This window comes from Vulpes vulpes, chromosome 3 (genome assembly GCF_048418805.1).
Source record: "Vulpes vulpes isolate BD-2025 chromosome 3, VulVul3, whole genome shotgun sequence".
Classification (NCBI taxonomy): Eukaryota; Metazoa; Chordata; class Mammalia; order Carnivora; family Canidae; genus Vulpes; species Vulpes vulpes.
The window spans coordinates 87,481,305-87,502,585 of record NC_132782.1 but is presented as its reverse complement, the minus strand read 5'-3'; the positions used below and the strand labels follow the sequence as shown (position 1 = coordinate 87,502,585).

At 51.1% G+C, this 21,281-nt stretch overlaps 2 protein-coding genes across 12 annotated transcripts in view; one reads left to right on the top strand and one right to left on the bottom strand.

Annotated features, from left to right (window-relative positions):
- LOC112929319 (monocyte to macrophage differentiation factor 2) overlaps positions 1 to 15,161 on the bottom strand; it is a 127,722-nt gene extending 112,561 nt beyond the window's left edge. For 6 of the 9 annotated variants that reach the window (XR_012000553.1, XR_012000554.1, XM_026011356.2 and 3 more), the window contains exon 1: positions 14,580 to 15,161. Coding sequence is in view for 5 of the 9 variants with exons in the window: in XM_026011356.2 (XP_025867141.1) it covers positions 14,580 to 14,626 (47 nt within the window). In the remaining 4 variants the exon portion in view is untranslated. Of the gene's footprint in view, positions 1 to 13,146; positions 13,255 to 14,579 lie in introns of those variants that run through there. The other 3 variants (XM_072753230.1, XM_072753227.1, XM_072753228.1) reach the window with 3 other exon arrangements.
- WIPI2 (WD repeat domain, phosphoinositide interacting 2) overlaps positions 13,186 to 21,281 on the top strand; it is a 61,761-nt gene continuing 53,665 nt past the window's right edge. For 2 of the 3 annotated variants that reach the window (XM_072753248.1, XM_072753245.1), the window contains exon 1: positions 13,186 to 13,309. The gene's annotated coding sequence lies outside the window, so the exon portion shown is untranslated. The remainder of the gene's footprint in view (positions 13,310 to 21,281) is intronic. The other variant, XM_072753250.1, reaches the window with a different exon arrangement.

Here is a 21,281-nt window from a genome sequence, read left to right as displayed (position 1 = left end):
ACCCTTCCCTGTGCTCATTCCCTACTCTCTTTATGTCTCTTGGGATCACCTCCCAAACACACTGCTTGCCCTTGGATCCTTTTTTCTGGGTCTGCTCCTGGGGAGACCCAAACAAGGGCAGAGTTGGCCTCTGAAGATGCCAGCCACAAACCCCAGGGGCAAGCAAGGGACGTTGTTTCTGAATGCCTCCGGTCCCAGCTGGGGACGGTGCTATGATACCAGAAGGCTTGTGTGTACAGCACTCCACAGTTTGCAAGGCTCGTTCACACCCCCTCGCTCCTCGGGGCAGCAAAACACTCTTCCCAAATAACAGGCCTTCTCAGAGGCATGTCCCAAACAGGAATCTGCTAGAGGGAACTTGTGAGGAAAATCAGCAAATTTCTCCCCTGCCCCCGGAAGCCCTTGGCCCTTGATTTCCTCACCTGGAGTCAGCAAAGCACCTCTGGCACCACAATGAGGGGCCAGCCTCAATGCCTCATCCTTCCACCTCCCGCTGGAAGGCTGGGGCATCCAGGAGCCTTCACAGGATGCTTTCACAGGAAATAGCATCCTCAAGGCTCATGCTATTCCCTGAGTGAGGAGTAGCCACTCCTGGGCCATGCAACATAGCAGAGGCCTTGAATGACCATCCCTGCCAACACAGTGCTCCATGCCCTGGCACAGCCCAGCTCCACCAATGGCCAACGGTAGGGCCACGGAAACTCCAAAGCAGAGTGCCCTGGAATAGGCTGAAGCTGGATTTCAGACCAACCCCATCCCCTACGGTCAGGATTTGGGCACCCATTCCTGAGCAAGGTAGCTGCCTTCTGGGAGATCTAGATCTATACCTTTCTGGGGCAAGATGCACACATGTGTGTGCACAGAGTGGGTGTACCACCCCAGGGGTTCACGGAGCCCAAAACACCATCCACATATCCTAAGAACATCTACACTACAAACAGACTCATCCACTCCTTCCTCTGGAGGGCTTTCTTGGCAAGAAATGAACCTTGGCTCTGTCTTGGATAATAATGAAGATCCCACCACTTTGGTACACTAAGTGCAGAGAAGTTTGGGGGGCTGCTGAGCAACCAGATATTCAAAAGGAGCCGGGGGATCCCAAGAGCAATCAGGGCATCACCGGAAATGGGACAGTCAGATGTCTTGTGCCCCCTTGGACAGATGCAACATAAAGTTTCTCGCCTTTCTTGCCGAGAACATGGATTCTAAACCTAATCTAGCCTCTATAGCTATGCTATCTGACACAGCACGAGCCATATGTAGTCAAGTAAATACACCTTCTCTAAAAATAAAAATGGGGACACCTAGGTGGCTCAGCGGTTGAGCCTGTCTGAGTCTGTCTTTGACTCAGGGTGTGATCCTGGAGTCCCAGGATCAAGTCCCACATCGGGCTCCCTCTGCCTATGTCTCTGCCTCTCTCTCTCTCCCTGTATCTCTCATGAATAAATAAATACAATCTTTTTTTAAAAAACTAAATAAAAATGTATAATTCAGGGGCACCTAGGTGACTCAGTGGTTGAGAGTCTGCCTTTGGCTCAGGTCGTGACCTCGGGGTCCTCCTCTCTCGTGGGGAGCCTGCTTTTTCCTCTTCCTATGTCTCTGCTTCTCTGTGTGTGTCTCTCATGAATAAATAAATAAATTCTTTAAAAAACAAAAGTACAGGGCAGCCATGGAGGCTCAGTGGTTTAGCACCACCTTCAGGCAAGGGTGCGATTCTGGAGACCCGGGATCAAGTCCCATGTTGGGCTCCTTGCATGGAGTCTGCTTCTCCCTCTCTCCCTTTCTGTGTCTCTCATGAATAAATAAATAAAATCTTAAAAAAAAAAAAAAGTACAATTCAAGTGCTCCATACCACCAGGGAATTATTGTCAATACTGACAGGTGGGACAGGGGTCTAGTGGTTAGGGAAAAACTGTCCTCACCAGTTAAAGATGTGGACTGAAGTCACACCATTGGGATTTGTCCTCAAATACTTCTGCAGAGATGAAGCAAATTTGGCAAAATGTTAGTAATTGTTAAGTTCAGGCTATGGGGTGTCAGAGGTTCATTATTCTTTCTACTTTCATGAATGAAAGTTTTCACTACATGAGGACTGGAATATTCATACAATCTCAAAATACTCCCTCCCCCCCACATAGTACTAGTGACCAAAACAAACAATAATTTTACAGAGAGAAAACCTGGAGGACATCCATGTGAGAAGGCGATCCCAGTCCATAGCACCCTGAAAGACAGACGGACATCTCCCACCAGTTATGAGGCACCTAGAAGGACCAGCATCACTTCTACCAAAAACACAGAGCCTCAATCTAACCAGGAAACCCTGAACTGAGCCCGGGGACCCCCACCTTGGGGCAGCCCACAGAGTGACTCGCCTGGACACCTCTGAGACCATCGGAGGCCTGACAGAGGAAGACGGGAGATGAATTCTGGATTCGAGGAGGCTAAGGAGACAATGCAGGGCACCCTGAATCAGATTCTGGTAGCTGGCACAGTGATGGGGCAAGCTGGCAAAATCAGAATATGGACTCCATGTAAAATAATATTGCATCAACACCAATGTTCCCATTTCTTCCGCCTCTTTCCCCTCGCATTTAATCAATGACTTGCATACATCACCGTGTTCAGCTAGGTTTTATTTCTCTTATTATTTTTTTCATTGTGGTAAAAGACTCTCAACATAGAATTTTACTGTTTTAACCACTATTCAATGCCCAGTTCAGGGGCATTGAGCACATTCATGCTGTCATGCAGCCACCACCACTACTGGCCGGCTCCAGAACGTTCCATGCCCCCACACTGAGACTCTGTCCCTGTTACATGCTGACCCCAAGCCCCTCCTCCCAGCACCCCCCCAACTCATACCACCATCTGCTGTCTCTGTGCGTCTGACAACTCTGGGGACCTCATGGAACTAGACTCACACATTTGTCCTTTTGTGTTATCAGTTTATTAGCATACTGTCCTCAGGGTTCATGCTTGCTACAGCAAGTATCAGAACTTCCTTCCCTTTTAAAGTTGAGTCTCTTTTCTTAAATTTCATCCCATAAGAGACGGCCCTGGTACTACATTCACACATAGTGAAGGCTTTGGGGTCAAGGGACATGTAGGCAAGGAACTGTCCCATTGTCAGGAGATGCAACAAGCAGACCCCCCCCCCCCCACTGCTGGGGAGCCCCTTGGGGTCTCCATGCTCCCTGCAGCTGCAGTCTCTGGAGTGGCCTCTTTGGTTCCTTCTGGAACCAAAACCTTGCCACTCATTATAAAAGCCTCAGTAGTGCCCCAGAGCCCACAGGGGAAGGGCCAGCTACTGGGCAAATGCCCGGGCACTTGGGGGCCAGACCCGGCATCCTCCCCTCCAGTGGATCTGAGCCCAGCCTCAGACTCTTCCCTCATAGTGGGAACCCATTCCTGCAGCCCTCATAGTGCTCTTCCCTCTCCCAGCCTCCTGTAGAACTCCTGTTCACCCCAAAGGGCTAAAAGTCACAAGCTGTCCTTCGCTTCTCCTGTCACGTCCAGCATCTACCCCGTCTCATAACAGCACTCTTTCCTTTTGGGCCACACCCTCCTCCTCTCACTCCACTGGGCTCAAGTGGAGCCACACCCCACCACCACCCAAGCCATGCCTGACTTCCAAATTCCAAGCTCCAAAGGACCTAGACTTGGCAGGCCCTTCCCCTGACCCCGGTGATAGGTTCAAAGGTGGGCATGCAATCCAGGCTAAGGCACAGAGACTCGATTCCAGGACAGTGGTGATTCTTCCAGGAAAGAGAAATTCTTGGTCTACAAGGGCTGTGAGCAGTCCAGAGAATGCAGCCACCAGAGGAAACAGAGCCCAGAAACAAAGAGACCCTGGATCCAGCTGTACCTGAACCCAGACACTCCTGAACTTCTCAGTTCTGGACACTAACTCATTTCTTTCTTCTGGTGTTCCCTTCTTTCTCCTCCTTCTTCCTCTCCTTGTCTTCATCCTCCTTCTCTCTCTCTCTTCCTCCTTCCCCTTCTTTCTCTCTCTCTCTCTCCATCTCTCCTTCCCTCTCTCTCCTCTAAGCCAGCTCAAACTGAGGCTTTCTGTTACTTACAACTGAGAGCACCTGATTGACCCTCAAGACCCCTTCACCCAGGCACGTGAGCAGAAACTGTACCCCTGGTTTCCTGCATGCTTGTCAATATCTCAATTCTGCATTAATTCACATGGTGTTATTGGAAACTGAGTCCTCCCTTAAACTATGAGCTTCTATATGTCGGGGACAGAGCCCGAGATCCTGCATTTCTAACAAGCACTAGGTGACACCAACATTACTGATCCATGGAGTATGCTCTGGAATGGCTTTGGAGGGTCCCGCTCTCATGAATACCCACAAACTGACTTACAGAAGCCCCAGGCACCCTGGTCACAGGGGATCCAGTGCTCGTCACTGGCACAGCCCAAGCCATCACCCTAGATAGACATCCACGTTATAACTAACCCAGGCAGGCCCCAGGAAAGGTCTTCTCCACATCTCTTATCCCAGGTCCTCAAAACCAAAGACAGCTGTAAACCCATACAGTGGAATACGACTCAGCCTTAAAGAGGAAGGAAACTCTGACACACACCCAAACAGGGATGAACCTTGCAGACATTATGCTAAATGAAATAAGCCAGTCACAAAGGGACAAACATATATGACTCCACCTACAAGAGGTCCCCAGAGTCATCATCAGACTCAGAGACAGAAAGTAGACGATGGTGCCAGGGCCCGGGGGAGGAGATGTGGGGAGGGGGTATTTGATGGGAACAGAGTGGTAGTGATGATGCACAGCAAGGTGAATGTGCTTTATGCCCCTGAATTGGATACTTAAAAGAGACTAAAATGGTAAACTTAATGTTACATAAGCTTTACCACATTAAGAAAGGAAAAAAAAAAAAAAGATCACATCCACACGCCATGGAGGTCTATGGGTGACACCATGGCTGGCATTGGAGGGGAGGGTGCAGGCAGTCCCAGTGCTGAGGTCAGCGGGAAGACACATTAACCCATCTGTCAAAGCCTTGCTCTTGGTGCCATGGCACCACGGGTTCCACCCGAGAGTCACTGCCCAGCAGTCTCAGCCTCCACCTCTCACGCCTCCTGTGGTTCCGGGTTTCCGAGCCACTCAGGAACTGCCCTGGAATTCCCAACAGGTGTACATGGCAGCGCAGGAGCACTGTGCAAGAAGGACAAATTCGTATCAGCCCTGAACCTGCATATATCTGGGCCAGACGTGTCTGGCATAGGCACGATTCCTACTCTTTACCTTGGCCACTAGGCCACTAGCACTGAGCTCTAGATGTGAAGGGTTTCCTTTTCATAAGAGGAGATTCAATTGCATTTGCAAAAAAAATAAAAATAAAAATATTTCAGCTTGGGGTGCCTATGTGGCTCCATCAGTAAAGCATTGCCTTTGGCTCAGGTCACAATCTCAGGGTCCTGGGATCAAGTTCCACATTGGACTCCCCACCCAGTGGGGAGTCTGCTTCTCCTCCCTCTGCCCCTCCCCCAGCTTGTGCACACACTCTTTCTCTCAAATAAATAATCTTTAAAAAATATTTTCAGGGATACCTGGGTGGCTTTGCGGTTGAGTGCCTGCCTTTGGCTCAGGGCGTGATCCTGGAGTCCTGGGATCGAGTCCCACATCGGGTTCCCCTCAGGGAGCCAGCTTCTCCCTCTGCCTAGGTCTCTGCCTTTCTGTGTGTCTTCTCTGCCTCTCTGTGTGTCTCTCATGAATAAATCAATAAAATCTTTAAAAAAAATTCAGCTCTACTTAAATATTTTACATAAGTGTTTTCTGACTTTAAGTTTTATACTTATTATTCTTCATTTGTATTTTGCCTTTCAAATTTAAGAAAATTCTGGATGCTCTAGAATAAAAATAAGTAACTTTTTTTTCCGATTTTTTTCTTTTGGTTTAATTTACATTTGTAGGGTATTTTTTATTTTTTAAAAGATTTTATTTATTTATTCATGAGAGATACACACAGAGAGAGGCAAAGACATAGGCAGAGGGAGAAGCAGGCTCCCTGCCAGAAGCCCGATGCGGAACTCGATCCCAGGACCCCAAGATCATGACCTGAGCCAAGGCAGATGCTCAACCACTGAGCCACCCAGTTGTCCCTTGTAGGGTATTTTTTAAATTACGTTTTACATTTTCATCCTTTAGACTAGTGCTCTCCAAGAAAAATTTCTGCAACAACTGAAATGTAAGTCTTGTGTTGTCCAATACGGTGGCCACTGGCCATATGTGGCTATTGGGCACCTGAATGTGGCCCCTGCAACCAAGGAACTAACTTTTTATTTTTATTTAATTTTCACGAATTTAGATTTGAATTTTTAAAAAATATTTTATTTATATATTCATGAAAGACACAGGTAGAGAGAGAGGCAGAGACACAGGCAGAGGAAGAAGCAGGCTCCATGCAGGGAGCTGGATGTGGGACTCAATCCCAGGACTCAATCCCAGGACCCCAGGATCATAATAACCTGGGCTAAAGGCGGCACTAAAACCGCTGAGCCACCCAGGCTGCCCTAGATTTGAATTTAAATAGCCACAGGTAGGGGCACCTAGGTGGCTCAGTTGGTTAAGCAGTTAAGTGTCTGTCTCTTGATCTGAGCTCAGGTCTTGATCTCACAGTCACAAGTTCAAGCCCTGTGTTGGGCTCCACACTGGGCGTGGAACCTATTAAAAAGAATAAATAAGTAAAAATTTAAATAAATGAACAGCCACAGGTGGCTAGTGTGACAGCCCTGGACTGCACAACTTTAGATGATCAATTAGACCCCAATTTAAGTGAAAATCTCTAATATAAATAATATAATTTGTGATTTTGCTGCAATGAGGAGAAAAATAACTGGTATGAAATATACCATAATGAATAAATTATGTATACCTTTATCTTATTGCTCATCCAAGCATTGCTGGCCCAGCCATAAATGCCAAGACACACGTGAAAAAACTAAATTCAGCTGCCTTTGATAGTGGCCAGCCTTCAATCATATGACAGCCACGTTTTAGAGTGTTCCATTTTTGTCATTATAGAAGTATATTTGCCAAGGAGGACAGAACCCATTTTGTCGAAAATCTTGTTAGCTGGGTTTTTAACTTTAAATATTCAGACATATGGTGTGTGGGCTTCCACTGGGACACTCGCTCCAGCCCCACAAATGCTTGGGGCGGGCCTGTCCATGAATGAAGGCGGCTGCACGGGTGGTGTGTTGAGAGCCTTGCCAGACCCTGCGAGGGTGTGGGCAGCAGGGAGGACTCAGGATTCTAGTCCCTGTGTCCAGCGAGGACAATCGCACGAGCTCTGGCCCTACTCCACAAACGCAGGTGATCATGAGGATTATTATCCCCATGGTGGTGTGGGAGGCAGAAAAGCAAAGCACAGTCCAGGTGTGAGCCTGACCATGTGGTCCATGACTACGGGCAAACCAAATACGGGTGGTAAACAGAAGGTGCTAGGCATGAGGCCTGGCACGTGGTTCTTATTCCATGAAGCCCAGAACTGGCCTGCCCACAGTAGCCCAGCAAGACAGAGCACCCGGGAGCCTCTCCTCGCCACCCCTTCTCCACGCACAGGGACCCTCTGACATCAGCACAAGCCTTGCCAAGATGGAAGGGTTCTCCAACAGCCCCGTGGATCTTGAGAAACTTGTTTTGTACAGAGCGCTTCAAACTCTCCCTGGAAAGAGGCTGTGAATAACAATCACTTGCAGAAATAACCACCACTTTGGAGCACCAACTGTATACCCGCACTGGATGCTCCTCATACATATCTTCATCACTTAAAGAACAAAAAAGTGTTTATGAGACCCATGACTTTCAGAATTTCTGAGCTGGAATAGGACTGGTCCTAAGTGACCTTGAAGGGATGTCAGGTAGTAAGATGGGGACCTAAATGTACAGAAAGCCTACCAGGGCCACTGTATGCTTTACCAACCCCATGTTAGCCTCCAGTACAAGGACGATAGCATGGCTCGGTGATTAAGTTACCTATGCAAGAGAACTCAGCAAAGAGATGAGCAGAATCAGCACTCAAGCTCCAGGCTCCTTCAGCTCAAGAACACCACTACAAGATGAGCTGGGCCCTGACCCTCCTGTGGCCTTAGGAACAACTTCAAGCCTGTGGCAAGAACTATGCGATGGGGCCGTTCTGGGGGCACCCTATGCCCCAGTCATTGTATAACTAGGCAGTGAGTGAGCATCACGTCAAACTTGTGACCCATGGGACGTGGCTAATGCCCAGGATCGACAATGGATCAAATATGTGTCCACACAGAGAATTCTCCTGGACACTGGTGCCCTGCTGCAGAGATGTTCCCCAGCAGTGTTACTTACAGAAGTGGATTCCAGGAAGCAATGAAAGCCTCTGAAAGTGGGAAATAATAAAAATAAACCAGTGTTCGATGATGAGATGGAATATGAGGCACACATTAAACTCAGGTTGTGAATAACTGTTAAAGACAAGGGAGACAGGCTTGCAGCAGGTCACATTTTTAAAATTACAACACAATGCTAGCTACAGCGTCTCTGCAGAAAAAGGACAGCAAGCAAACGAGCAGCACATTTCACGGTGATGATCTTAAGATGGTGGGATGAAGGGGGACTGTTGCTTTCATTTTTATACCTACTTCCCTTGATTTAAAAAAACGTTGCCCAAAGAGCACATGTTGCGCTTATAATTGCAATGCTGCTTTATAATGACTCCCACTTAAAGTCAGATTAAAGAAGTGGCACCTAGGTGGCTCAGTTGGTCAAGCATCTGCCTTTGGCTCAGGTCATGATCACAGAGTCCTGTGATTGAGCCCCGCATTGGGCTCAATGTTCAGAGGGGAGTCTGCTTCTCCCTCTGCCTCTGCCCTTCTGCCTGGGGTCTGTCTGTCTTTCAAATGAATAAATAAAATCTTATTTAAATTTTTAAAAAATAAAGTCAGATTAAAGCAAGAAAGCAGGATCCCTGGGTGGCGCAGCGGTTTAGCGCCTGCCTTTGGCCCAGGGCGCGATCCTGGAGACCCAGGATAGAGTCCCACGTCGGGCTCCCGGTGCATGGAGCCTGCTTCTCCCTCTGCCTGTGTCTCTGCCTCTCTCTCTGTGTGACTATCATAAATAAATAAAATTTTTTTTAAAATTTAAATAAATAAATAAAGCAAGAAAGCAGGGACACCTGGGTGGCTCAGCGGTTCAGCATCTGCCTTTGGCTCGGGTCATGATCCCGTGGCCCCAGGATCGAGTCCCACGTTGGCCTCCCTGAGTGGAGCCTGCTTCTCCCTCTGCCTCTGCCTCTGCCTCTGCCTCTGCCTCTGTCTCTGCCTCTCTCTCTCTGTGTCTCTCATGAATAAATAAATAAAATCTTAAAAAAAAAAATAAAGCAAGAAAGCAGACCAAGGTCTTCAAAGGTTAATTTGCTTGTCCAAAGTCACACACCCACTGGTCATTCACCAGATCTGATTGGTACCTATTCAGATGCCAGGTGCTGTTCTGGACAGCAATGGGCACAAGACAGCAGGACTACACTTCCCAGCCTCCCCTTGCAGGAAGGTGGCCACATGGGTAAGTCTCCCCCTGGGGAATGGAAGCTATCTTGTAAGGCATATAGAATCCAGGTTGGTTTTCTTCCCAAGTCAAGAATTAGAACACTGCTAGGACCAGAAGCACCCTGTGTACCCAGAAGCACCTGCCCCCCACCCCCCGTTAGAGATAGCCAATGAGCTGATTTTGCAATAATCATTTTATGGCTTTCCATATACCTTCCTCTGCATTCCTAAACAACAGGTGGCTTCCTATTCTTGAGCGTCAAATGACTGGATTCATAGTTCTCCTTGTGTTTTGCTTATCACTCAACATGTCTATAAGATTTATCTGTACTGTTGCCTGAAAGTGGAGGTACTCTCGCTGCAGGATATTATTCTATTATAGGGATGCACACTACTCTACCATTGATGTTTGGGAGGTCCCCAAGTCTTCCTTATCATGAACAATACTGCTGAGAAAATTCTCGTCAATTTCCAATGACACACGTTGTGCACAAGTTTCTCCAGGGTAGATGCCCAATGAAAATGAGCAGCTTTTTGTATGCTCACTGCTCATTTGTGTACTCTCCTCTCTCTCTTTGTGTTTATCTGCAAAACGATTTGTATTTTCACATTTTCTATTCGTCTTTTTCTTCTTGTAGTTCTTTATATTTCCTGGACGTTAATTACCTTGGTGGTTAAATTGTGCTGCAAATATGTCCTTCATAGCTCATCTTCTATTTTCTTCATGGCATTTTTCAGTGGATAGAAATTCATAATTTTTAACATGCTCTAGTTTATCTCTCTTTTCTTTAATGGTTTTAACCTTTTTGTGCCTTCAGATATCTTTACCTACCCTGAAACCCAAAAGCTAGTCCTTTCTATTTTCTAAAAGTTTCAAGTTGTTTTTTTTTTTTAATTTCACTTATAAATTTTTAACCCATCCAGTGCTTTTTTCTATATGGTGTGAGGTAGAGCTCCAGTTCCACTGTTTCTGTCTGGATAACCAATTGTCTCAGTACCATTTATTTAATAGACCATCCTTGAGTTGGTGAATCAGCAATGCCACATTTCACAAAAATCAAAATTTTTTTGATATGTGTGAATCTGCTTCTGGACTCTCCGTTCTGTTCCACTGGCCAATCTGCCTAGCCCTGCACCAACACGACACAGTCTTTAATTCCTATAGCTTTAATGATAAGTATTTTGATCTAGGTAAATCATTCAAGGGTTCTAGGCTAGAACCTTAAAAGATGGGCTAGTCCCACCATCCACTGAAAAACAGGCTCAAAGATGGAAAGCATCTTTTTACAGTGTCACACAGCATTTAACTAGGAACACTGTTAAGGGCTGAATGGTTCCCCCTCTCCTTCCCCCAAAATTCATATGTGAAAATCTAATTTCTGGTGTGATGGCATCTGGAGGTGGGATCTTTAGGCCATAATTAGGTCAAGAGGGTGGGGCCCTCATGAATGAAATTAGTGCCTTATAAGAAGAGGCCAGAGAGTAGCTCCTTCTCTATCTACTACACAAAGATACAGTCTGTAGCTCATAACCCAAAAGATGTCTCTCACCAGAACTCAACCATCCTGCTACCCTGATCTTGTACTTCCAGCCTCCAAACCTATGAGAAATAATTCTCTATTGTTTATAAGCCACCCAGTTGATGATATTTTATTAAAGTAGCCAAAGCAATTAAGACAAATGCCCATCTCTTGCCCTGGAAAGACATTCCTGTGCTATTTAATTGGGCAGCCACTAGGCACAAGTGGCTATTGAGCGCTTGAAATACAGCTAATCCAAACTGGGATGGGCTGTGGGTATAAAATACACAGATCTCAAAGATTTGCAGTGAAAAGAGAATATAAAATATCTCATGGATAATTCATTTATATTGATTATATGTTGAAATGGCAACAGTTTGCATATCAAGGATTAACTACAATATATTCTTAAAATTAGTTTCACCTGTTTTTTAACCTTTTAATGACAATGAGATAGAAAATCAGTCACACATTAAACTGAAGAGCTACTAAAAAATGTAGAACTACATATGTGGCTTGTGTGACATTTCTTCCAGATAGCACTGGGTCATACTATTAAATTCACTCAATCAGGAAGCCTTTATTAAGGACCTAACTTGTGGGCTGCACCACAGTAAGGGCTGTGCAATGAGAAAGGGAACAGAAATAGTTCTAATCGATGTGCTTCACTTCCTCACTGGACTCATTGTAGAAACTGCATCAGCCCAAGCACGAAAGGAAAAAGCTCTTGGTCCAGACCCTGGCCCAGATGGAGAGCTCTATCCCAGTTGGAGAGAGCATTACCAGTGTCCAGATCTACAGATCATTCAGACCAACCCTTACAAATCAACCAGCTGAGGTTCAGAGAGGATGAGACACCTACCCAAGACCACACAGCAAGTGCAGGAGAGGCAAAGGCCCATAGCACAGGCTTTATAGCTCCTTCCCTGCATGTTTGCATCTATGGCCTCTAGTCCAGACTTTGCCTTCCCTTCCAGCAAACCCTCCACCAACTTATTGTACTTCACAATAGCAAGCCTTTGAAAGTCCAAGTGCCCATATCAGAGAAGACTCTGGATTTGGACAGCCAGCCCTTCCTACCTCCCAACCCAAAGAAAACCCACAAGAACTCCTCCATGTGTCCCCTTTTCCAGTGGGAGTCCCCAATTCTATGAAGGAGAATTCACAACTCCCTCCTCCCCCAGAAATGGAGGCTAAGACTAAGCAGTTAAAGCCCAGTCCTGCCTCCCCACCCACCCCACCCAGCCCCATGCCATTTTCAGCCTAGACATCTGTGATCAAGTTTTGCCATTTGACCGGAATTTGGGAGACCTCATGGGGACAGGGACTCTCAGCAACTGCCAGGAGACAATGAGCCACATAGATGCAGATATCAAAGTAATGTCAATCCATCTCAGACTCACCACCTGCATACTCCACCCAGAAGCAGAAGACCTGAGGCAGAGGGCTAAAAGTCAGCAGGGCAGGCTGGCCCCCTCCATGCCCAGGCAGGAGGCAAAAGTGCAGCTTGTCCTCCCCTCAAGACCTCTAGGGGCTGGAGGCAACTTCAGGAAAGGGTTTTCAAGCTAGCTTTCAGGCAAGCAGACCCCACAGAATCCTACAGGAAATTAATAATGATAGACCTCCCCCATTTAATTTGTAATCAATGCAGCAGGGACTCGCCTTCCACTCAGCAATCCAGTGGGAATATCTGCCATCACCATTTTAGAAGAAACAGGCTCAGGAGTGACCACAGACCTCACACTGTGAAAAGGTCAAGAAGTACAGGCAACTCTTCCTGGGTCCTACCCTCAGTTTCTCCACCTTAAAAGAGCACTTAACTCGTTCCTCCAGCTTGTTCTGGGGGTGGTGAAGGCTGGGGGGAGGGTGAGGAGCCGGGACGGGGGCGGGGGCGGTGCGGGGAAGGCGAGGGCAGCGCTGGGGGGCGGGGGGACACCGCGGGTGCACGCTAACACCGCTCATCATTAACAGAAACGCCGGAGAAAAACTGAGCGATTCCTCTGCTCCGGGCGCCACGCAAAATGCTTCGCAAGGTCCCCAGGGATGGGGACGTTCATTATCCCCGTTTTGTAGACCTGGAAATCGAGGTTCCGGGAGGTGAAGCGACTCGCCCCAGGGCTCGCCGCTAGGAGAGGAGGCGCTGGGAACCCGCGCTACTCCAGGATCCCGGGCGCAAAGCCGGGCGCGGACACTCTCACAAAAACCATGAAGTCTCTTTTCTGGTTTCTTCCGGCCGAGGTGAGGGTCCGTTTATCAACTCGAATTCCCTAGGCGGCGCGGGGAGCGAGCCCAGCGGCTCAGAGCTGGGAGAAAGCCTTGGCCGCCCCTCCCCACTCGCACCCTCCCCAGGCGTCCCCTCCCTGCGCGCCCCTTCCCCGCGCGCCCCCTTCCCCGCGCCTCCTCCCCGTGCCGTCCCCTCCCCTTCTCCCCGAGTGCCCCCTCTCCGCGCGCCCCTTCCCCGCGCGCCCCTCCCCGTGCCGTCCCCTCCCCTTCTCCCCGAGTGCCCCCTTTCCGCGCGCCCCCTTCCCCGCGCGCCCCTCCCGGTGCCGTCCCCTCCCCTTCTCCGCGAGTGCCCCCTTCCCCGCGCGCCCCTCCCCTTCTCCCCGAGTGCCCCCTCTCCGCGCGCCCCTTCCCCGCGCGCCCCTCCCCGTGCCGTCCCCTCCCCTTCTCCCCGAGTGCCCCCTTTCCGCGCGCCCCCTTCCCCGCGCGCCCCTCCCGGTGCCGTCCCCTCCCCTTCTCCGCGAGTGCCCCCTTCCCCGCGCGCCCCTCCCCTTCTCCCCGAGTGCCCCCTCTCCGCGCGCCCCTTCCCCGCGCGCCCCTCCCCGTGCCGTCCCCTCCCCTTCTCCCCGAGTGCCCCCTCTCCGCGCGCCCCTTCCCCGCGCGCCCCTCCCCGTGCCGTCCCCTCCCCTTCTCCCCGAGTGCCCCCTTTCCGCGCGCCCCCTTCCCCGCGCGCCCCTCCCCGTGCCGTCCCCTCCCCTTCTCCCCGAGTGCCCCCTTTCCGCGCGCCCCCTTCCCCGCGCGCCCCTCCCGGTGCCGTCCCCTCCCCTTCTCCGCGAGTGCCCCCTTCCCCGCGCGCCCCTCCCCTTCTCCCCGAGTGCCCCCTCTCCGCGCGCCCCTTCCCCGCGCGCCCCTCCCCGTGCCGTCCCCTCCCCTTCTCCGCGAGTGCCCCCTTCCCCGCGCGCCCCTCCCCTTCTCCCCGAGTGCCCCCTTTCCGCGCGCCCCTTCCCCGCGCGCCCCTCCCCGTGCCGTCCCCTCCCCTTCTCCCCGAGTGCCCCCTTTCCGCGCGCCCCCTTCCCCGCGCGCCCCTCCCGGTGCCGTTCCCTCCCCTTTTCCTCGCGCGCCCCCTTCCGGCGCGCCCCCTTCCCCCCGCGCCCCCTCCTCTTGCGGTCCTCTCCCCGAGCGCCCCCCTCCCTCGAAGTCCCCTTCCCCGCGCGTCCCCTCCCCGGGCGTCCCCTCTCCGCGCGCCCCCTCCCCGGGTGTCCCCGTCCCCGCGCGCCCCCACCCTCACCTAGCGTACTTCGTCTTCTGGAAATCCAGGAGCCGGGGAGCGAACATCGCGGCGGTTCCATCAGCACCCAGTCCGGCGCTCCGACCAGCGGCGCTAGGAGGGAGCACGGAAGGGAGGGAGGGAGAGAGGGAGGCGGGGGCGCGGGAGCAGCAGGTAGGCGGGCGCGGGGCGGGGGCCGGCGGGGGGCGCGCGGAGCCGGAGCTGGCTGCGAGCCGAGCCTGAGCCCGAGACGCCGACGCCAAATCCCGAGCAGATGGTGGCGGGGGCGGGGTGGGGAGGGGGGGCTCCGGGCCAATCGCCTTAGTCCCTGCGGCCTTGGCCCCCTCCGGGTCCCTGGAGGACCCCTCCAGCAGCGGCTGTGCGGAGGAGGAGGGAGAGGGAGGGATGGGGGGGCTTCCGATTGCAGCACCCCCCTCTCCCGGTGTGCCCTCCTCCTCCCGTAGTTTTCAGAGCGAGGTGACAGCCTGCTAGACGGAGCCCCGCTGCCCCCCTCCCCCACCCACCCCCATCCCCGGCTGGGGCTGGGCTGGAAAGGGAGCGGACAGTGCTGGCGCGCCAGCCATTCAGGCCCCTGGCGTGGCCGGCGGGGGGTAGACTTGTAGCTAGCGCTCCCCCCGCGGCCAGCGCCTCCTGCCTCCGAGCGCCTGCGAGGCGCGACCGCCCCAGGGGATCTGCCCGGGAATGGCTGCAGTCTCTGGGGAACCTCTCCACTTCCAGAGGCTATGACTCTAGGGACCCTCACGACCCCCAGGCAGGGACACACGCATTTGGCTGTGGGATTGCAGCGTACCCAGGATCTGCCCACCCCTCTCTGATCTTGTGCAGGATCCAGCTCTCTCCTTTAGGAGATCTTGGCCCCGGGTTATGGGCTTTGGGAAAGCACCCACGGGAGCAGATGACACCTTTGGGGGCTGTGGGAGGCAGAACAGCCTTCAACATGGAAGGACAGATGCCCAAACTGAAAGACAAGCACCTCCTTCTCCCTTTCCTCCTCAAACCCCAGCTCCTTCCTATTTGTTATAGCAACTTTTTATTTGAGATCCTACTACACATCCAGAAAATAATCCCACCCATGGCAAAGTGACCCTATGGAATTCATTTCTGCCCTCCAGATGTTGGGCGCAGCCACTTGGCGGGCAGTGGTGTTGGTGGGGACTTGCAGGTACAAGTATTCACAGGCTGCAGAGGGGCCAGGGCAGGCTGGAGGTGGGGACCAGGAAAGGGATCTAGGGATGCTTATGAGGTAAAATCCACTAGACCCTGCTGATGCATTAGAAATAGAGGGTGGCCACTGGGCTTCTGGCTGGCCCTGCTGGGTGGGGATGTGGAGGGAGGAGGAAGAGATCAGAGGAGGAGCTGCAGGAAGGTGAGGGAAGATGTGAGTTGGGTTTTGGCCAAGTGATCTTGAGATCAAGAGTGGAAGCCTGGGCGTATAGAATGTGATGGATCAGAGGGTCCCCTAGGGCAGCCAGCCCACCCTGTGAAGAGATGCTGGGAAGAAAGAGCTGGAAGGTCCCTTGGAGCTGCAGGTTTTGAATTGCTCATCTGGACCTACCAGAGCGGCAACTTCCAGGATGATAGCCAGCCACCAGCCTCCTGCGTCTGTTTATTTCTACATTAAATAAAAGGAAATGCAATTTGAAATGCAGCTCTTTGGTCATATAAGCCACACTGCAAGCGCTCAACAGCTACATGTGACCAGTGGCTGCTATATCAGACCATTTCCAACACCGCAGAAAGTCCTGTGGGACAACATGGCTCTAGAAGATCAGGAAGTCAATCAGGGGATCCCTGGGTGGCACAGTGGTTTGGCACCTGCCTTTGGCCCAGGGTGCAATCCTGGAGACCCGGGCTCGAATCCCACGTCGGGCTCTTGGTGCATGGAGCCTGCTTCTCCCTCTGCTTCTCCCTCTGCCTATGTCTCTGCCTCTCTCTGCGTGTGTGTGTGTGTGTGTGTGTGTGTGTGTGTGACTATCATAAATAAATAAAAATTTTTAAAAAAAGGAAGTCAATCAGGTGGGCGGTGAGCAGCCACTGGAAATGAAACAGAGAAGACATCCCTTCCAGAGTGCATGGTGCCAGGGGAGAGAAAGTCATGTTCAAGAAACTTTTGTTTTAGTTGTCTTATATACATTTTGTGTGCTGGTCAGGATAGAAAATGTCTTTTTGCCAGGGGTCATGGTTAAGAGCGGGTGAGGCTCATGGCTACAGGGAACAGGGGACTTTCCCAAGGTCACACAACCAGAGGAGCTGCCCTGAAGCCCAGCTTCCCAGGCTCTGAACTCCAAACACGAATTTCATGGCCTCTTCTCAGACCTTGATCTCCATCACCATTGTTGTGACCCTGTCCCTAAGCCTTATCATCAGCCCCACTAGGACACACTGTCCCCAGGTGCCAGCCATACCTCCTCCTCAGCCCTCAACTTTAATTCCCAAAAAGGTCCCTGCTGGCTTTCTAAAAGTGAAAGAGATCAGAGGCCTGATCTCCCTGAGGCCCCTTCTGGGGAAGTCCAGGGCAGGCCTGAGGCATCAATTGTTGACCACAGCTGCCCAGAGGCTGAGGGAAGCCACAGGTGTGGGAGCAGACCTCCCCAGGCTGCTGGCTCACAGGCCTCCTCCCGGCCCCCAGCCAGCCCTCGGACGACCTTCAGCTTGTCTTGGCCACAGGCTCAGTAGGGCCCCAGAGGAGACCCCTGAAGGGAAACAAACCTAGAAATGGATTTTCTTTTTCTCCAAGAACAAAAAAAGTTGAATAAGAAATAAGTTACTATTTTTACTGCTGAGATCCAGTTGTTATGGCAACTGAGGGCCTGACTCCTGCTTATGAAGGAGACAGGGTGGGCACCAGGGGTGGCAGCAGCCACTGGACAAACCTTGGGCTCCTGATCCTGGGGCCTTCCAGGACCCCCACCTCCCCTCTCCTCTGGTTCTGCCCCCCTCCCCAACAGAAGTCCACCTGTGCCCACTTGACCATGGCCAGTGCTCCCTGATGACTTCTCCCTTTGATGCAAGCCCACCTCCTGCTCACTGCATGGTCTCAGGACCCCCAAGCTTGTCACTGAGCCTGTCCATCACCACTCCTGGGAGGGGGTCACTGTGGCCTCGTCTCCAGATACAACTTACAGCGCCTGCCATAGCAACCACTCACAATCACCTGAGCTCCCAGCCCCCCAACTGCTCCTGGCCAAAACCCAACTCGTCTTCTCTGGGGCTCTGCTGCTACTCCTCTGACCCCTCCCCATTAGGCCACCCCATACCACCCCCTGGGCCAGGCTGGCCATGGCTGGGAGCTCTAAGGTGGCCTTCCAGGATCCAAGATACACCTCCACCACCATCTAGCCTTGTACACTGAACCCAGGTGCTTCCCACTCAATGAGGCTTGGTTTCCCCACTTGTAAAGTGGAAGTAACAGCACCTGCTTTGCAGCTTTACCAAAGGAACAAAGGCAGCCTGGGTCAGACGTTTTTACTGGAAATGTACTACCCTCTTAGTACCCTCCATAGCTCTGCACGACAGGAGATGTTCCTAGTTCACGGAAAAGGAGGCGTTCTCAGGCAGGCTGTCCCACACCAAGCCAACAGACCTACACCTGTCTCCCTGAATGGACACTGATTAAGCTCTTACTATCTTCCTGGCTCTTTGAAGAGGAAGAGTGTCAAGCAGGGAGGGAGAGAAACCTCCCCCCCAACCACCCATGCTTTTCACCCCTTCCCTGGAGCCCTGACCACATCACCAATCCCCTCCCATGAAGCCAACCTCTGCCATCCGTCCCCAGGACCCCACAGCACCCTCTGCCTTGATTCTCCTCCTCCCTCCTGGTGACTTCCATCCCCAATCAGTAGATATGACACGGGCATCTACTATGTGCCTAGCAGTGTCTGGAAACAAAGTCCCCATTGTTTCAGCCTCGCCAGGCCACCAACCCTCCCTACCAGAGCGACTTTCTGAAACACAAGTCTAATTAAGTCTCCCTACAACCCTTCAGTGGCTCCCCTTGCCTTCAGGATAGAGTCAGGATAAAACAGCCTCGCCCACCACCCACACCCAATAAATGAATCCAAACAGACTCCCCAAATGTGTATGGCTTTCTAGAACTCTGTGACTATGCAGATGCTATCCCCTCCACCCCCACCCCCCACCCCCCAGACATTCTTCCTCAGGTTGTCTGGCAGGTCTCTATTTCTTTTTTTTTTTTTTTCAGGTCTCTATTTCTTCTTCCAGACCCAGTTCAAAGGTCTCCTTTGCAAGAGCTTTTAGGGAACTGTCTTTTCCTTCCTTTTGTGCCAGCTCCAGGGCCCCACGGAAACATCCCGTCCATGCCCACCAGCCAAACACTGCCTGATGACGTACCTTCTGGGAGGCTTATTGACTGGTTACAGGGTGGAGGAGGGCCTACCATGGTGAACTGAAGGCGGCTCCTCCAGGAAGGTCAGGAAGGACTTATGACAAAATTTGTATTTGCCTTAAGTGCTTGAGGGAGTTCAAGGAAGTGGGACTGTGCTTTTTTTTTTTTTTTCGTTTTTTTTTTTAAAGATGTTAATTATTTATTCATGAGAGACACACACAGAGAGAGACAGAGGCAGAGACACAGGCAGAGGGCGAAGCAGGCTCCACGCAGGGAGTCCGATGTGGGACTCGATCCCAGGAATCCAGGTTCATGCCCTGAGCCAAAAGCAGACGGCCAACCGCTGAGACACTCAGATGTCCCAGGGGCTGTACTTTTAGATATTCTCAGGAAGCAGGACTCATTCTTGATGGGATATCTTAATAAGTCTTCCCTAGAATGGGGAAAGTGCAGGGTGAGGGTGGAGCTGTGATTGACAAATCAGTGACAGTCATTTGATTAGCCAGGAGAGTAGAGATATTTGGTATTTTTGTGCTTTGCACAGGGACCTTAATTTGGTCTGTGGTTAGACAAACTTTCAAGCTGGTTTTGCTCTCTGTCTCACTGTATCAGGGTCACAGAACAGCACTGTCAGACATGGGTGGACAGTATGTGTCGTCAGGCCAGTTCCTGGCTGGCAAGGGGGTGGGGGGTGGCTCATTGTCCTTTCTCAGTCCTCTGCTGTGAGATCAACTTCCAGCCCTCCACCTCCTAACCTTTGGGGACCATGACCACCCACCTGCAGGGCCAGGTGCAAGGTAAACAGTCACCTCAGGGTAGACAGGCAATGAATGGATAGTAGGCAGCTCGCACACATAACTTTTCTGGCTGTGACTTTGCCACCAGCTAGCTATATTTTTCTGATGTGCAAAATGGGAAGAAGGAGAAGAATCACAGATCAAGATCCTTTGCTGGGTGCTTTGTGTGCATCAGTCTGGTTTGCATGCATCCCTCTCTCCACACTTGCCCAGAGGTGAGCAGGTGCAACAGTGGATGCCGTGGGAACATTACTTCACTGACTTTGGGCCAGTGGCGCTCAAATTTTAGCACTTTTTGCAAAGCTTCTAACAGTGCTGATGCCAGGGCCCTCTTCACAGGGACCCTGGCTCAGTTGGTTGGGGAGCCACTAAGTACCTATATGGTTTTACAGGTATGCTGGGCAATCCTGAAGTCCATCCGGGTCTAGGGTATAAGTCTTTTTTCCCTGGTCCCCGACCCAGTGAGGTCGGGCTCCCCCTCCCAGATCTCACTGTCCATGCTTTTCTGCGAACACCACCCAATAGACGTACCTCTGGATTGGATTTAAGACCATAAGGGTCTGGACACCTGGGTGGCTCAGGGTCTGAGCATCTATCTGCCTTTGGCCCAGGGCGTGATCCCGGGTCCCAGGATTGAGTCCCACATCGGGCTCCCTGCATGGAGCCTGCTTCTCCCTCTGCCTATGTCTCTGCCTCTCTCTCTCTCTGCACCTCTCATGAATAAATAAATAAAATCTAAAAAAAAAAAAAAGACCATAGGGGTCAAGGTTAAAGTGGAGTGCACTCAGAAGACAGGCAGGAATAGTTTTCAAATCCTCCATCAGCCCCTCAAACCCCAAGGAATATGGCAGCAAACATAATGGAAGCTCAGATACCCACGCTGAAGCTGTCCTCTAGCACCAAGCTACAAACTTGCAAATGTTACTCCTTTCAAAGTTTTGCAGTTTCTCCATCACTCTCTGTACCTTCAAGTAAGATCTGATTTGGGGAACAAAGGCAAAAGAAAAAAAAATTAAATTTCCCAGCAACTTACAGCCCGTCAACAAGTCTTTGGGACAGTCTGAGTGACTTTCTTTTCAAAACTCAACTGCCTTCACATGAATGCTTCGCTAAGGACCAAAGGCAGTCTTACCTTAACATTATCCCAAACTTAGGATCCTGGAAGTCTCCTTTATTTTTTTTAAGAAGATTTTTTTATATATTTGACAGAGAGAGAGAGCACGCACGTGCACAAGCAGGAGTAGGGAAAGGGGAAAGTAGGCTCTCTGCTGAGCAGGGAGCCCAATATGGGGCTCAGTCCCAGGACCCTGAGATCATGTGTGACCTGAGCTGAAGGCAGATGCTTAACTGATTGAGCCACCCAGGTGCCCCTGTAAGTTTCCTTCAACATATAAAAATTTCTTTGGAAATTTCCGTTATTTTTACCTCCTCCCCCAGGGGATTTTTGTTGGCAATCATCCTCTAAGCCTATGGCCTATAGATATACATCTGAAGGGTCTCCCAACAAGGGTTTTACTAGACAGTAATAAATGCCTTTTTCCTAACAACAGCTAGCTCCTC